Source organism: Anas platyrhynchos, chromosome 22 (assembly GCF_047663525.1).
Source record: "Anas platyrhynchos isolate ZD024472 breed Pekin duck chromosome 22, IASCAAS_PekinDuck_T2T, whole genome shotgun sequence".
In the NCBI taxonomy this organism is placed as follows: domain Eukaryota; kingdom Metazoa; phylum Chordata; class Aves; order Anseriformes; family Anatidae; genus Anas; species Anas platyrhynchos.
Window position 1 is genome coordinate 5,962,612 of NC_092608.1, and position 16,173 is coordinate 5,978,784.

The window sequence follows — 16,173 nt, forward strand, 5'->3', positions numbered from 1 at the left end:
CCTGGTTTTACCTCTTCCAGCTCAGAGCATGGACCAGTCCTGGATGCAGGTCCTCGTCCCGGCTCTTCCACACCAAAGTGTCCAAGTTTGGGTATTTACTTTTAATTGAAAGCCTCGGGTCCGTGCTGAGGTGCCCCAGGCTGACTGCACTGGAATTTTATCCATTTGTATAAATTGCACCTGGAAAATGTGGAGTTGTTTGGATTCTGAAAAAGGCATCTTATTTCAACTCTGCTTGCGAGAAAAGGTGCTGGTGCGCGAAGTAATTACATAATAAATTCGTTAGAGGAATATAAAGCCATAAAAGCAGTGGTAATGGTTTGCAATTTAATAGCTGAATTGTAAATGAATTTTCCTCTTGCAGCTTTAATGCAGCAGGCTGCTACAATTAAGGGAACATTCTTTGGGGCGCCTTTAATTTTTTGTTGTGAAGTTCAGTGTCATTAATTCTCTCATTTAAAGAAGCCCTGGACTTAACCACTTCAAGCCAGGAGCCAGCTTTGACTTCCTATGCAAGCAGCAGAATTATTATCCTGGAGAAGGTGGTTTTGGGCTGTTGGACACAAATTTTGTTATGGTAGCTCCCTGGTGGAGTTGCAATGTGTGCTGACCTTACCGCCTTCAGCTTGTTCCCAACAGTATTTGGGGTTCTTTTGGGTTTTCTCCTCAGATTCCTCTCCTGTTTATTGCATTTGCATCATCACAGCTTTCGATGGCTTTTCAGTGGCCGACGTTCAGAGGAACCGCTGTGAAATGCTGCGTCTGACCTGCCTGCCAGCATCTTGGGGGTGGTTTAACATTTGGTAACTGCTGATGGTGTGCAATGAGCTGTCAATAGCACCTCCTACTTCCATGGAGGAGCAGGCAACTGTTGCACCGTGGCCTTGTCCTGAATGCAAATTGACACAAGCAACCCGAACACAGCAGCGGTGCTGGTAATTAAAAGCCAGAGCCGTAGGTACAGGCAGGGAGAGCCGACGGAGAGCTGACGCTGCTCTGAATCCAGCTGAAGAGAAATGCATGAGCTCCGTGCATGTGCTAATGCAATTTTCGCTCTCTTGTGCGTCCTCATTACTGTAACCGGAGCTGCAAATTCAGCTCTCCTTTTGTTCATCAGCCCGTAATAGTTGGTAATTTGCTGGTGCCGGGCTGTGGGTGCAATGTTAAGAACCTACCCCGTTTCCAGCAGGGAGTTGACCTTGCGCTTATTTCTCCATAATCATAAAAAATTTGCTCGCTCAGTGCATTCCAGGCTGAAGCAGGGAATAGCAAGAAAGAATTTAGTGAAGATTGGTCTCAAAACGTGCTCTTGATGTGCTTCCTCCCTCTCTCCAAAGGCTCTGGGTGTGCAGCGATGTGGTTTGCAGGCTCGTGCGCTGTGCTGCACGGCCAGGGTGCCAGGATGTGGCAGGTATTTGTCATTTAATTCAGTATTTTACAAAAAAAAACATTTGCAAAGTCCAGCATGCGATCGGTGCTGTCTCAACCAGAGGCAGCTTTGCTAGGAAGTCTTCGGGATATGGATCGTTTGTGACCGAGCCAAAAAAAAAAAGGGTCCCATACTGCAGAAAGGGCACCCCATTTTTTCCAAGGGTGGGAAAATAAATAAATAAAAGGCAGTTTTGAGGCAGTTTTGAGGCAGTTTTGGTGCCTTTGGATCTCTGCTCCCCAGGCAGGAATCTGCTGGAGGAGGCAGCGGGGTTGCGTGCAGCCGTGGGTGTTGCTTTCTGAAGCGCTTAGGGCTGCAAATTGTGGAGTGGAAAATAGAGGAGTCCTTTGTAACCCCCCCCCACGCCCTGCGAGAGTGGAAATCTGAGCTCCCTGCTGAAAGCTGGACCTTCGACGTGGGATTTCAGACAAGAAAAGGGCGTTGGCGAGGATGTTTCCAGCTAATTCCCATTCCCCAACTCCATCTCAGCCCCGTGCAGGCTCCTGGCGTTTGAAGACAGCTCGCACCTTCCTCCGAGCTTCTTGGAGGAAGAAACTTCGATCCTGCAGGAACAGCTTGATGCCTCCAGCCCAACCCTTGTTCCTGACCTCGAAATCTGGGCTGTCCCTTCGCCTCCGAGGTGGCCCAGCCTGGCCGGAGCTGTCACACGTCGCCTCTGGTGCTGGCAGTGGTTGGAGGCAGCGGTTGTGCAGCACCCAGCAGGGCCCTTTTATCTACCGAGTGCTCCCACAATATAAATATTTAAGTATAATAAACAATTATGATCAAGTTTCTTGGGTGACTGCACACAGCGAGTGAATTTAAAATTCATTTCCCATGGGTATTCAGGCTTCAAATTCACTTTCTGTGGATGTTCGTGCTAATAAAACCCCATTGCACAGGCGGGGGACACAAGAGAGATGCAAATATGACAAGGGCAAATTTGCTTAAGAGTTCAAATGAATATTCACCAACTTTTTATTATTTTTAAGTATTCATCCCTATTTGCTTTAAAAAGATTATTTTAGCTTCACTCTGCGAGCTCAGCGAAGCATTTCACAGGTGTAATAGATATTTTCTCCTGCTAGTACAAGTTTTGTTGCTAGCAAGCACGAAGGGCGTTCAGGATGTGCTTTATCTTCGGGAAAAGTCTCTGCTAAACCACAACAAGCTCCCACCATCGTGGTTAACATCTGTGTTTCAACAGCTCTCACAATTTGAGGCTGTCTTAAACAAGGCAGGGTGTGTGCTTCAGCTGCGCTCTCCCTCCACACAAAACGTCTGGGGGGGCTGGGGGTCACCACGTCTCCTTTTTTTCCCCTGGCAGAGGTGGCACTGTTTTGACATCTTCATTTGATTTCTCTCCTAGAGCTGAAAGAGATGCAAATTAGCAATAATGAATATTTTCATTAAAAGTATCTAGACATTATATCTGAGAACAGGATAATGACGCCGCTGCTTTCTATAAAGCGCTCTGAAGCAGCCCCATGCCGTTTTATTTTTTATTTTTTTGTCAGAAAAGATAATGTTTATTAAAAAAAAAAAAGTAATTTAATGTAAGTGAAATTAGGGTAATTGCTAATTATGTAACTGCAAATGAGGCAGATCTTAATCTTGAGGCAAGCTGGACTGCTGAACTGCCAGCTTGAATGGAGAGCCATCGGGAAGCCGGGAAGGGGGCAACCAGAGCATGGGCATCCGCGGTGCTTGTCCTGGCTTTTTGGTCGAGTGTGGATGGAAGGAGCATAAATAACCCCGTGTTTTAATACCATCTGTCCCAGCAGCTGTACTGCACACGCCTCGGGCCGGGCCTCGTCTCTCAGGCTTCACCTCCCAGGTTTTGTCGTGCCCGCCTCTGGCCAAGCTGTGCTCAGCGTCTCGGCACAGCCCCGCCGTGGGCTTTTTTTTTGGTGGGGAGAGGTTTTTTTCTTTTTGCGTGCGTGCTGGAAGAAAGTTAATAAGGTGAAAAATTGCCCTAAAGCAGAGTGCTGCGTTATGGAGTCACTAACTTTATAGGATTAACATATTACCCTCATTCAGGGTGTGGGTATCGGAAAAATTAATAGCTCTGTGGATATATATATCTTTGTATCTATAAAATCTACTGACAGGGAGCAAATACGGGAGCTTGGCAGCTGTCCTGCTCTGTGTAATTGCCACGGATGGCTTTTACGTGCATCACCTTCCGAACATCCCCCTCCTGCCAGCTGGGCCAGCTGCGCAACTGGAGGCTTGTCCTGAGGAACCCTGGGGTGAGGGATGTGCTGGTGCTCAGAGATGGATTTAGATTTTTCTAGGGAATTCATCTTAAAAAAAAAAGCGTTTTGCATCCCTGTTTTTTCACTCTCCCCTCTGACACCACCCGTAGCAGCCCCTCTTTGATGGCTGAATTCCTGGCACGAGAACGCCAGCTTTCCTTCGGGTTCTCCTTGTTCCACCCAACCTTCACGTGAAGGCATTTCCCTGCGCTCCACTCTGCCAGATTTTGGGAAAACTTCCCAGCTTTCAAGAAAAGCCATTAACAATATCAGTAATTTTCTCCAACTTCTTTTTGCTGCGGCTTCTCCCCGGCCCTGGGCATCCTGGAAATAGCTTTCACCCGGGCTGCCTGATAAGGCTTCCATCGGCCTTGCTATCAGCAGCCCGAGCTCCTCGTGATGTGCCGCCTGATGCCCGCTGCTGTCAGCCCAGGACTGCAGATTGCTCACAGACCTGTGGCAGCTCACAGCCGGTTGGATTAATCTCAAATTTTCCCCCAAAGCGGAGGAATTGATAAGAAAGCCTTGGCCAGCCTGGGGATGCTGGCAGAGCAAAGCACCTTTTATTTCGGGACGGGCCAGAAGCAGAGCTTGCACGGCCGAAGGTGCAGATGCTTTATGGGGTGGTGTAAAGCCGCTCTTCCAGACCCAAACCAGCACCCTAAATGAGGAGGTGAGGGAGGGCGACCCCTGGCACTGTGCTGGGGAAAAAGGAGCAGAGGGAGGCACGGGGACGGCTCTGGGTGTTGGAGCTGCCGGGTAGCAGATAGGTAAATGCCCTCCTGAGCTGACAGCACCCCCGTTTGATCTCTGCCACGGGCTGACTTAGGGCCAGAATTCTTCAAAGGCTGCTAATCGCCTCGGTATTGATTTTATACTAAGATGCTTTATCACGCTTGCGGTTGTGTGGTTGGGGGTTGCTGTTTTTTTTCTTTTTCTAATTTTTTTTTCTTTCTTTATATTAGCTATATCAAAAGCCGAAAGGACTTAGAAGAAGCACACCCCCTCCTCTCTCTGGGTGCTGTGTCTGGGTACACCGACCACCAGCAGGTTTCAGTAGTGACCCTTCAGTCAGCCAGAAGGTGCGGTGGGGCAGTGCCTAAACTTCGGCTGGTTGGTTTTCTGAACGCAGCCCTCAAAGAGAAAATGTGCTGAGCCCGTCTGAGCCGAGACAGCACCACCAGCCAGGTCTCCGTGCTTAAAGCTCTGCACTCCCTGCATTTTAACCCTTCTCGCTGCACCTCTGGCTGGTTGATTTTGGGGCTCTACCAAAAATGCCCATCCCGTGAGGATGAGCGCTCCCGAGCACAGAGCTGCACGCGACCATGAATAACGCTGCAAGTATTTAGCCAGCATTATCTAGGTGTATTTTAGAGCTTTCGTAATTGAGTGGGAAATGCAATCTCATGTTTGTTCATCTTGTGCAATACAGGATTAGTCCACCCTGCTGGTAGCAGCTTGTGGGGGGAAAGTAGGCTGGTTTCCCATGTGTCATGCCCTACCAACCCTGTTTCCAGCTTGATTTGCTGGGGAGGGAGGAAAGGGCTGTTGTCCCACTCATTTTCCCTGGGATATTTTTGGCCACGGTTGCACTGGCTGGGTGCGGGCGTTTATTGCTGCCTCCTGCCCAATTCAAGGCTCAGGTCTTGCCTGTGATCTGCCAGCCTCAAGCAGGGGAAGCATCTAGAGGGTCATGAAAATTCAAAGGCATCTGAATTTCACCCTGCCTCCTGCTAATGTCACGTCTTGATAGGAATTGACTTCACAGGACAAAGAAGCTGTCAGGCGAATGCTGATGCTGTATTAATGGTAGGGTGCATTGACCCACCCAGCGTGTCATCCTCGTTGCCAAAGGAAACACAGAGGCAACCCATAATCACCTTTCTTGCATCTGCCCCACTAACACCTAATTTAAGTATATATTTGTCTGCTGATTGATCACAGGATTTTTTCCTGGCACCTATTATGCTGCTATCCGAGTGGTTCAGAATCTCCCAATTCGCTCAAGTTTTTATAAGATCCCTGTAATAGCGGCTGGGCAGCTGGTGAATTGGGTCTGCAGAGCAGATGTCTCCGTGGACTTCCCGTTCTTCTCTTCCCAAGAGCTGATTCCTTGCTGTGGGACTCGATCTCCCAAATCACCCCTGCACTTTTGCAAAAGCCAGCCCTGCTTTTCCTCTCCCATTTGTGACCGCGGAAGGAAGATGAAATGGCATTTCATATGGACTTTGCCTGATGCGCATTCTCTTTGCTTCTTACTTCTTTCTTCACTTATGGAAAGGTATTTTGGAAATTCAAGCAGTTTTACCAAAGTGCCATGCAGCTTTCACCATTGCTACCAAGCACGAGGGTATCGTGCATGCAGGGTTTGCTCCGCATGCCCTCTCCTTGCTCCTCGTGCAGGATACGCGCTCCCACTGCAGGCTTGCGTGGCCACCAGCGTAAGGAAGCTGAATTATCCCAGCACCATATCATCATCACTTCTCTGTGCCATGAAAGGAGCATTTCATGTGTGGTTTGTAGCAAGGAATATGTCCAAACAGCAGGATGGAGTTTTGTCATGGTATCCACGCTGACCCTGGGGATGAGGATGAGGAGGAGGTCATCCCACAAAGAGCTGCAGCACCTCCACAGCGTTTGACCCTGCTAGTTTCACCAGCTTAATTCCCCTTTTAGATGCATACGGAGTAACCCTGACCTGGCGAGGGATGTGTAATGGTTCCTAGGTATCAGCCGGGGAGAAAACCTGATGTCTTCCCATAAAAGCTCAAGTCTAGGCTTGGCCGTACAAGGATTCATCGGATTGCTGCAATTCATTAAACAAATGTTGGGTTTAACAGAGCTGCACATAAAGGCTGGTGCCATCGATGCGCTCAGCTGTGAAATATGCTATGGAAGTCATTTGTTTGCGAGGGGGCTCAAAATCTGCTTCCTATTAACATAAAATGGGTTTACTGGAGACAAATCCCTCGCATCGCATTTTTCTCCATTCCCCTTTCCCAGGGGGATTCCTCCAGGTTCACACCATGGTAACTGGGGTGTGTCCATGCCGGGAAGTTAGGATCTCGGGTTGCTTTTGCTGTGTTCACCTCCTATCTGGCCACAGCAAAGTAATTCCCCCAGTTTGGGACACTTTATCGCCAGGAATGGCTTTATTTCGGGGGTCCCCTCCTAAGGTCAGCGGGACGCGTTCACCCACACAGCAGCTGGGATGGGGACGTCTCCTTGGGGCATCGTGGGGTAACCAACACTGACCCCAACGTGGAACCTGCCCATCCTTGGCTAGCATTTGCTCCCCTTCTTGTAATGTATGACTTCAGTAATTTATAAACTGAAGCACAAACGTTTTGGCTTTGGCACATCCGCAGGGCTTGCATTAGGATGCCGCGATAACTCCAGCGGGGGAAGCAAAGAGCCGGTGCTCAATACTTTAAGAGGAAGAAGGGAAGGGGGGTTAAATGCAGTTATAAATAGACAAATAAAAATGTGACCTTCGTAGGAGGAAAAAAATAAATGTAGACTTCAGCAGCTATTGTAACTTGGGTGGAAATAGCTTAGAAAAAGTGCTGGAAAAGTTCCCTAACTTCAGGCCCGAGTTTGCTGGTCTCGTGGACAGTTGGATTTTTTTGGGGTGTGCTTTCTTAGCGAATAAATGACTGCGCAGATGCCTCTGGTGACATTTGGGCCAGGCCAAATTGCTGCTGTTGGCACTGTGGCAGGGCAGGGCCTGGTGAAATGGAGGAGCAGCTCAGCCCCCGGGTTCGTCCCAGCCAGAGTCGGCTCCAGAGGCGGCGTTGGAGGAGGCTGGTGATGCTCAATGCCTCTCCAGCTGGGAATTGTCACTGCAAACAGAGATACGCTGAGCAGATGAGGAAATAATGTAAATACACCAAGAGAAGGCATTTTTGTGTGTGCTCGTGGAATGACACACGAGCAGATAAAAAGCCATCAGCAGAATTTACATAAGCCCACACAATCTCAGAGGTCATCGTGCTGGAGGACGACATGTAGAAATTCATTTTTATCAAATTCTGGCTGATTGTTTAATTGGAAAAGAAAGGATTTAATTGAATCAAGTCAAAGGGCCGCATTAGATTATGCTCATTCCTAACACAAAAGGCTTTCTCCATTTAGTTAAAGTGGTTCCTTTGCATACTGTACATATTAAACTACAGAAAGTGGTAATCAATAGCAAATTGAAGAGTTTGGAAAGCCCGAGCAGTGCCCAACCCTTTTCCACCTCCTAAACCTCCTCATCTTCCCTTCACCGAACAACTTAGGCTGAAGTGAGGGCAAGCAGGGTGGGCAGTGTTCCCAAACCTTCCTCCATCCGTGTTTATGCCATCCAGGTATTTTAAATAGCAAGCTGGGATGTGATGCTACTACAGGAACGTCACCCAAAACTGAGGGGGTTTTCAGCACTTCAAGGATAGCCGTGCAGAAAGATCCGCACCACCAGGGACTCCCGTCCCTTAGGGACACCACGGAGCTGTTGCGCACCCAGTCAAAGCTAGAATAATACAAAAAAAAAGAAAAAAAAAGGCAATTTGGGGAAATAATATGTTTCTAATTTTGTCTATTTAATTAGCTCTCTCTCTTTTTTTTTTTTTTTTTTGTTAATTCAAAACTAATAGGAGAAAGGGAATGAATTCATTTCTTAATGCTTCGTTTCATCTTGAGGACTTAAGCAAGGGCTTCGCCTTCTGGCCAGGAATCAGCACAGCCCCAGGTTATCCTCAGCAGTGGTGCTTGCAGGGCACCTCACGGTCCCGGTTCCAGCCCCAAAGGGAACCCAGCAAACCCCACAGCAAACCCCACAGTTTCCAGCCAGGTCCGAGCTGTGCTGCCTCCTGCAGAGCTCGCCCATGCCTCGGGATCACCGCACCCTCCGGTCAGGGGGAAGCTCAGAGAAACCAAATCCTGCTTTGAGATCAAAATCCATTTTAAATGGACCCAGCTGTTCCCTGCGGGGACGGGAGGGGGTGCACGGAAGGGGAGAAAGTCTGCGGAGATGTCTTCAGGCTAATCTCCAAAGGACTTCAAGCAGTAAGGGAGATTTTTAAAGCAAAGTAATTAAAATGTGGAGTCCACAGCAAAGTTTAAGGAATGTTTATTTATTTATTTATTAGATACCATACACTAGCCTAGAAATTCTCTTGCATTGGTAAATTAAAAAAAAATAATAATTAAGCACTGCCAATATAGCAATTCAACCAGTCTGTTCCTGAGGTTAGCCTAAGCTCAATTTGGGCTTTGCTTCAGCAGCTGAATGTGTTCTCGGAAGACTCAAATCAGTTTTAACCCGACTTTTTTTATGATAAAAATAATGTGCCTGTGCTTGAAAGCTGACTTCATTCCTGCTGAAGTTCAGGTTTCATTCAAGTGCAATGCCCAAGTTTTTGCATACTCGCTGCTGCGTTTGCACGGGCAGGTGATCTGCTTCCGTACAAAACCGTCTCGTTTGCAAGCAGAAATTGCAGCAAATACTGATACAAACCGGGCATTTATCTCAAATTCAATTTCCGTATGTGCTCAGAGAACCTCACCTCTTGCACATGTGCCTACAGAGAAGCCAAAAGATGTAAGAAAGCACATTTATTCCCCTTGTGGGTTCTTCACCCACCCTTTGGGGCACAACACGTGGTTTTTATCCACACGCACACACACACACACGTGCTTGCTCTGCAGCTCTGGGCGAAGCCACGCTCTGTCCCTGCACAGCAGCAGAAGCCAAAGCCAAATTCCCAGCTTTTTCCCCCAAAAGTCTGGGTTTAGGCAAGCATTGGAAGGGTCTAGTGAATCCCTACAGATGCAGGCAGGGCTGTTTTCCCCTTTTTCCAATGGGGTTGGGATTTTCCCTGGGTCCCCACACTTTGGCTGCCTGCACACAGGTTGCTTTTTTATTCCCCCCCCCCCCCCCAAAAAAAAAGAAAAAAGAAAAAGAATCAGTCCAGTTGGATCTTTTTTTTTTTAATTTTATTTTCCGGTCAGCCCATTTTCCCTCTGCCTGCTGCGCACAGCCTCGGGGCATGGCCGTGCACCCGAGCCCAATTAGCAGAGAGCCGCTTAATTAGCGCTCCCGGGAGCACCTGGCAGCCCGGCCGCACTGCAGCGCTCCCCGCAGCATCCCGGGGGGGGGGCACGGGACAAATGCAGCGGCTGCCGCAGCGCTGCCCCCCCAGAATCGCCCCCATCCCCCCCAAAAAAACCACCACCACCCCCCGACCTTTGCACGCCCACTCCGTGCTGGGGGGGCCTCGGGGGGAGCAGCAGATAGGGGCACCCCCCCCCCCCCCAAATCTGTTTCCTTTTGCACCCCCTTGTACTTGTGCTGTTCCCCCATAGCACCCCCCTTGCACATTGCTGTTCCCTTTTGCCCCCCTATTCCCTTTTGGGCTTTTTTTTGGGTTGCCCCCCCCCCCCCCCCCCCCGCACAGCCTCCCTTCCCTTTTGCACCCCTTGCACTGTTCCCCCTTTGCCCAACCCTATTCCCGTCTGCATCCAGTTTTGCACCCCCTTGCACAGCCCCATTCCCTTCTGCACCCCCTTGCACAACCCTATTCCTTCCTGCACCCTCCTTGCACTGCCCCCCGTGCCCAACCCCATTCCCATTTGCACCCCCTTTTGCACTACCCCCCCTTGCACACCCCCATTCCCTCCCGCCCCCCCTTACACCCCCCTTGCCCAGCCCTATTCCCTCCTGCACCCCCTTTTGCAGAACCCAGTTCCCTTCTGCACCCCCTTGCACAGCCCCCCCGTGCCCAACCCCATTCCCTGCTGCACCCGACACCCCCTTGCACAACCCGTATCCTTTCTGCACCCCCTTGCACACACCCCCCGTGCCCAACCCCGATCCCTTCTGCACCCCCCCGTGCCCAACCCCAATCCCAACCCCATTCCCTCCTGCACCCCCTTACACCCCCCATGCCCAACCCTACTCCCTTCTGCACCCCCCATACCCAACCCCATTCCCTCCTTACACCCCCTTACCCCCCCTTATTCCCTCCCACCCCCCTTCAACCCCCCCCCACCCCCCTTCTCCCCCTCCCACCCAACCCCTCCCTCTCCCCTCCCCTCTCCCCGCCCCTCCCCGCTCCCCCCGCCGCTCCCGCTCTCTCACCTCTCTCCTCCTCTTCCTCCCCCCGTCCCCCCCTACCCCTCCCCGTCCCCGTTTCCCCCCCCCCCCCGCACCCCTCCCCAGGCCAAAATCCTGCACATGATGGACGACAACAAGCAGCTGGCGCTGCGCATCGACGGGGCGCTGCAGGCGGCGGGCCAGGAGGTGACGGCGCTGCGCGCCGAGCTGGCCGCCACCGGCCGCCGCCTCGCCGAGCTGGGCAGCGACCCGGCCATGGAGCACGGCCCGCAAGGTGGGTGCCCGCCGGCTTCGGGAGAAGCGGGGGGGGGTGGTTTAAGGGCTGGGGGGGTCGCGGGTTATCGGGGTTTAGCGCATCGCGGTTTGTTTGGCAAGGAGCAGCTCTCCAAAAAAGCGCCGCGCGCGCTCTCGGCACCAAAGCTCTACCTGCTGCCTCCCCTCTCGCTTTTTAACCCCCCTCCCCTTCCTTGTTTTACCCCCTTTTCTCTCTTTATCCCTCCCTTTTCTCTCTTTATCCCCCCGTTTTTCTCTCTTTATCCCCCCCCCAGCCCGATTTACCGGTTTCGTAATTGGGGAGCCGGCCGCAGCCATCTTCTCCCCGCCGGCATCGCCCGGCCCGGGGAGGCTCCGGCTGCCCAGCCCCGAGCTGCCCCCCCCCCAAAAAAAAAACCCATGGGGGGCAAAACTTACCTTGGGGGGGGTGAGGACACATCGCTTCCGTGCCCCCCCCTCGGGTGCTGACCGCCTGGGGGGGGCCCTTTTTGCTCACCGAAGCCCCAACCCGGTGGGATCCGGGACGCAGCCGCCCCTCGGTGCCCCCCAAGGGGCTGCGGGTGCCGGGCTCATCCCGGCCCCATGGCTCGGAGCCGGGCTGGGATCCCACCTGTGCTCCGGGCACGGCTCCGGGGGCGATTTCCTCGTTCCTGATGGACTGACGGGATCAGCCGACCCCATGCAATGCGGGTCGCCCTTCGGTGCGGGTCGCCTTTTGGGGTCTGGGTGGCCGGGGGGGGGTTAAAGGCAGTGGTACCCCCGGTGGGTATTGTTGTCGGCTGGTGGTGTCGGTGCAGCTCGGTTTGGAGGGGTTCCTTTGGGGGGTTGTTGCAGCCAACCTGTTGGGTTTGGCTGTGGCGAGGGGGGGGTACACCTGTTTAATGGGATCCATCGCCAGGTGGGGCTGAGCGGGGTGCTGGGGTGCATGTTGGGGTGCTGGGGTGGGTGCTGGGGTACATGCCATGGTGTTGGGGTGCGTGTCGGGGTGCCCAGGTGTGTGCAGTGGTGCCCAGGTGCAAAGTTGTGCCGGACCCCATTGCGCATCGCGGACCCGCACCCCTTCCCAAATAACCCCCTCGGCCCCCTTCCTGCCCATGCAGCCAGCCGAGGAGGGCTGAGAGCTGGAAGGGCCGGGGGAAACCCTTTGGCTGCCCTTCCCTGCACCTATTGCTGCGGGTTTGGGGTTTGGCTTGGGCTGGTTCCTCTCCAGGAGGCTGCTGCGCGTGTGTTTGCGTGGAGGGGCAGTGCCTCTGCTCGGCAGCGCACCCCAGCGAGGGAGGGATTTGGGGTGGTTTGCCAGGGGTCAGGGTTTCTTTTTTTTTTTCCTTCCTCAGAGGTTTTTCAACCCATTGGGCGATGGAAAAGCACCTCTTTGGTTTCCTTTGCTGGCAGCACGCTGGGAAATAACTGGCGTGCTATAACAGTGCTGAAGAACTGCGCTCTGTTCCCCAAAGCGTGCGTGTTCCCGTGTAATAACCCCAATCCCACCTGCTTTGGGGTGCTGGTGGAAATACCAGCTGCTGTAGGGTGCCAGGAGCGGTCCCATCCTCGGCCGGGCACCGGAGCAGTGCCTTTGGCAGGGCAGGAGGCCCCGGAGGGCTCACTCCAGCCTCCAGATGTCAGCAGGCAAATTTCATCTTGCTGTGCTGGGGGCCAGCACCGAGCCCGTGTAGCTCTGGCTGTGTTTTTTTTTTTTTTTCCCTTCCCCACGTGTTGAAGAGGCTGGTATTTAAAATGCAACGTATCCAGCCCAGGGGAGGAATGCTTGGTCTCAGCAAAAAAAAGATAATAAATAGATCTGATTCACTCCGTTCTGGGTTTCCTTTCCAAATTTTATACTATTATTTATCTGTGTTCTCATACATTGCCCTGTGCCTGCTGCTCTAGGTGTGCCTGATGTGTCTGTAGGGAGCCTTCTGGTCTCCAGGGGTTTTTAGGATGATTTCAGAAGTATGGGCTGAAAATGACTCTGAATAAGTAGAATGAGCTGTGTAGGTAGGAGGGTCGCTGAGCTATTCGGTGTAAGCCCACGTGCTGTGGGAGAGCTGGAGGCTGGTAAATGGGGTGGGCAGCCAGCAGCCCGAGGGGATTTAGGGTTTGGTGGTGGTGCTCAGATGGGTGGGGGGGGGGGGTCTGCTCGAGGTGAGGTCCCCCCGGGTGCCTTTGGCCGTGGTGGTCTCGTCGCTGCCACCGCTGCAGGTGGGTGTGTGCTGGGTCGGTCCGGAGTTAGGTGAGCTGAGGGAAACGTGTGCCTCCGTGCTCAGCTCGCTCAGTAATTAACGCTGCCTCGGTGAAGTGTGGCATTCCCATAATTACGGAGCAGCTTGAGACAGCTCGAGGTAATAACTGCCCCTTTTGTGCCAACCGCGACTTCTCCCTGCCGTACCGTGCCATCTCTGCTCGCACGTGGGCAGCGGGGAGGTAACGCTCCGAGGGCTTTTTTCCTGCAATTTGTAACAAAACTGGGAGAATTCAGCCGAGAGAGACGGACTGGGTGGTGGGCGTGCGTACGGGGGTAGGGATGAAGCCGCGTGCTGTCACAGTCCTGAGCGTGAGCGTTCATCATCCAAACCCCTCGCTCCTGGCACCTCGTTTTAACCAGCAAGTTTGCTGGAGACTTATTTTGGCCGTAGCATTACCCAGAGGTGAATGCAGAGTGGTATTCGTCTCGGTATTCGTGTCGCTGGCTCCTTGTGGGGCTGCTCTCGGTGCTTCTGGGTCTGGGTGTCAGCACCCGGTGGCCCAGCTCTGGTTTGCACCATGGTGGGGATGCGGGTGGGTGGCACAGCATTGGAGCTGCTGGGGCTCCGTGGCCCCCTGGCATGCCAGGGTGTGCTTCTGGCCTCCTGGGTGAAGTCCTTTGCTGAATCGACGCGAGGGTTTTCAATAATTTTGAGCAGCAGCGAGGTCTCTGGGGAAATGGGAAGTTTGGGGAGCAAGGACAGGCCGTGCTGAGCCAGGCGCTTGGGCCATCTCGCCTGCTGCTTTTGCTCTCCTCTCAGCGTTAAATGGAAAACACCTTAATTAATTAATGTTGGCAAAGCGCTTGAAGATGTAAAGTGCAATCAATAGCCAAGTGTTATTAATAAGACCTCGATCAGCGTTTGGCTCATCTCGCTTCCCATTTCAGCGCCTCCGTGGCACACAGCGCTTTCTGTGGCGGGGTCCACCGGTGGTGGCGTTTTTTTTGTGTGCTGCCAAAATTTGGCTGGAAAGGGTGCAGGAGCTGCCCCCTGCTCCTGCAGCAAGGGATTCCTCCTCGCTGCGCAGTGATCGTGGCCACGTGTGGTCACGTCCTGGCTGTTGGGATGCCGCTGGGCCAGGAGGACCTTTGTGCTCGTGGCAGCCTAAAACAGCGTCCTCTTGTTCTCCTTGATCTCTGTCCACTTCCACTGCTACAACACGAAGACTTTGACTTCTGCCCAGGAGGTGAGCAGTTACCTCGGTGCTATCGCTGTTCTGCGAATAATCCTCTGGGGCTGCTGCAAACGTGCCATTTTCATCTTCCCGGGTCTTTTCCCTGCTGTTCTTTGTTCTTGCAGAGCCTGAGAGCTGCTGCTGTAACACAACCTGAGGAATTCGGATGCTGCAGTCCGGTTGGATGTCGGAGTGCTTTTGCACCGCGTGTATCGCAAGATCAAGGTCTTGCTGTGCTGTTACTACTACAGCTGCACGTGCTGGGAGATAAATGCGTCGTAGTAATATTCACCTGGCTGCTTTAGGCTCAAGCATCTGGCTGCAGCCAGCACTTCAGGTCCCCGTCACACCTTAGGTTTTGAGGATGTTAATTTAAAGCATCTTTATGCATCCGGAGTCTTTCTATTCAGAAGTCTCATTTGGCACGGTTAGCATAAGATTTATGATAATATTTAGATTTTCGTTCCTTTAAAGCCCGACCAGGGGAGTTTTCATGAAGTGCTGGAGGATGAGTGAGCTCGAGTAAGCTCCGAAGCTGGAGAAGGACAGGACCCAGGATTTCTGGCTCCCCAGCTTGCAGCATGACCGTGAAAACGTTTGGTGCTAGATTCACAAGAGAGGGAGGTATAGGCAGGCTCTGGTCTTAATCTTGGGGAAAGTTAATGCAATTTTCTCTTGGATTCGGCCACTCGGATAATCACTGGTTGGTCTGGGCGTCCCCCAAAAGGGCAGACCTTCATCCCGTTACTCACCCTTCGTTACTCCGGCTGCTCAGCGTTCTCTGGCACTGGGGCCAGATGATGCAGAGAAATCTGCCTCCCCAGTATAAACCTCTCCAGGTTGCCCAAACCTGGATATTTATCCTCTCCAGGTTGCAGCAGGGAAGGAAGGGCCTTGCCCAGCCCATACAGCCGGGTGCCGGGAGCCTTTCCTCCAGGTGTCCACGCTGCTCGGCCGCCAGCGAGCGGGGCCGTGGCACACAGCGTTAATCGAGGCACTGAACTTCAGCACGGGCACGATGCGCGGCACTGCTTCCGTCTGCAGCTTGTTAAAATTCAATTCTCGTAATTCCTTGTTGACAGCGACGCGTGAGATAAGGGAGCTGGAGGCTGACGCAGCAGCTTGCACGAGCAGCGCGCGCGGGGCGTGCGGAGCGCCGTCGAGTCGGCTTCCCCAGGTCCTCCTCACTGCCGTCGCCTGTTTGTGCGAGTTGTGAGAACTGAGGCTTAGTGACAGCCCCTGAACCAGCGGGACGTGGGATGGTGCCAGAGGTGTGGAGGAGGCTGGTGCGTGGTTGGGAATGACCAGCTCTGCCCATGCCTTTGGGGGCGATGCTTGCTGGAGGCGGTGGCCCCCGGTCTGAGCCCTGGTGCCTCTCAGCCTGGCTCCAGCCACACGGGTCGAGGAAGGGGCTTGCTTTTCAGCCTCGAGTTTTACGAATGAGCAGCACCACGACTGGTGGCGGTGTGGGAATGGTATTTGGTGCCAATAAGGTTTTGGTGTGCTCCGGGGGGGTGTGGAGCAAGCAGGCGAGCGCAGTGCCATGCCAGCACCTCCCTTCGGGTTTTCCTTTGGCTCTTTTTTGCAGCAGCGAGCAAGCCCCCAAGAGCTGGCGATGCTGATGACAAGCAGGTTTCTGCAGAGCGGATGAAGCAGGGTTGTGCATCTTCTGCAGCACGGCCAAGCCACGGGCGGTGTTT

At 52.9% G+C, this 16,173-nt stretch overlaps 1 protein-coding gene across 1 annotated transcript in view; it reads left to right on the plus strand.

Annotated features, from left to right (window-relative positions):
• Positions 1-16,173, plus strand: part of KAZN (kazrin, periplakin interacting protein) — a 179,375-nt gene that overhangs the window by 105,918 nt on the left and 57,284 nt on the right. The window contains exon 3 of the mRNA XM_038166572.2: positions 10,889-11,057. Within this exon, the coding sequence (XP_038022500.1) occupies positions 10,889-11,057 (169 nt within the window). The remainder of the gene's footprint in view (positions 1-10,888; positions 11,058-16,173) is intronic.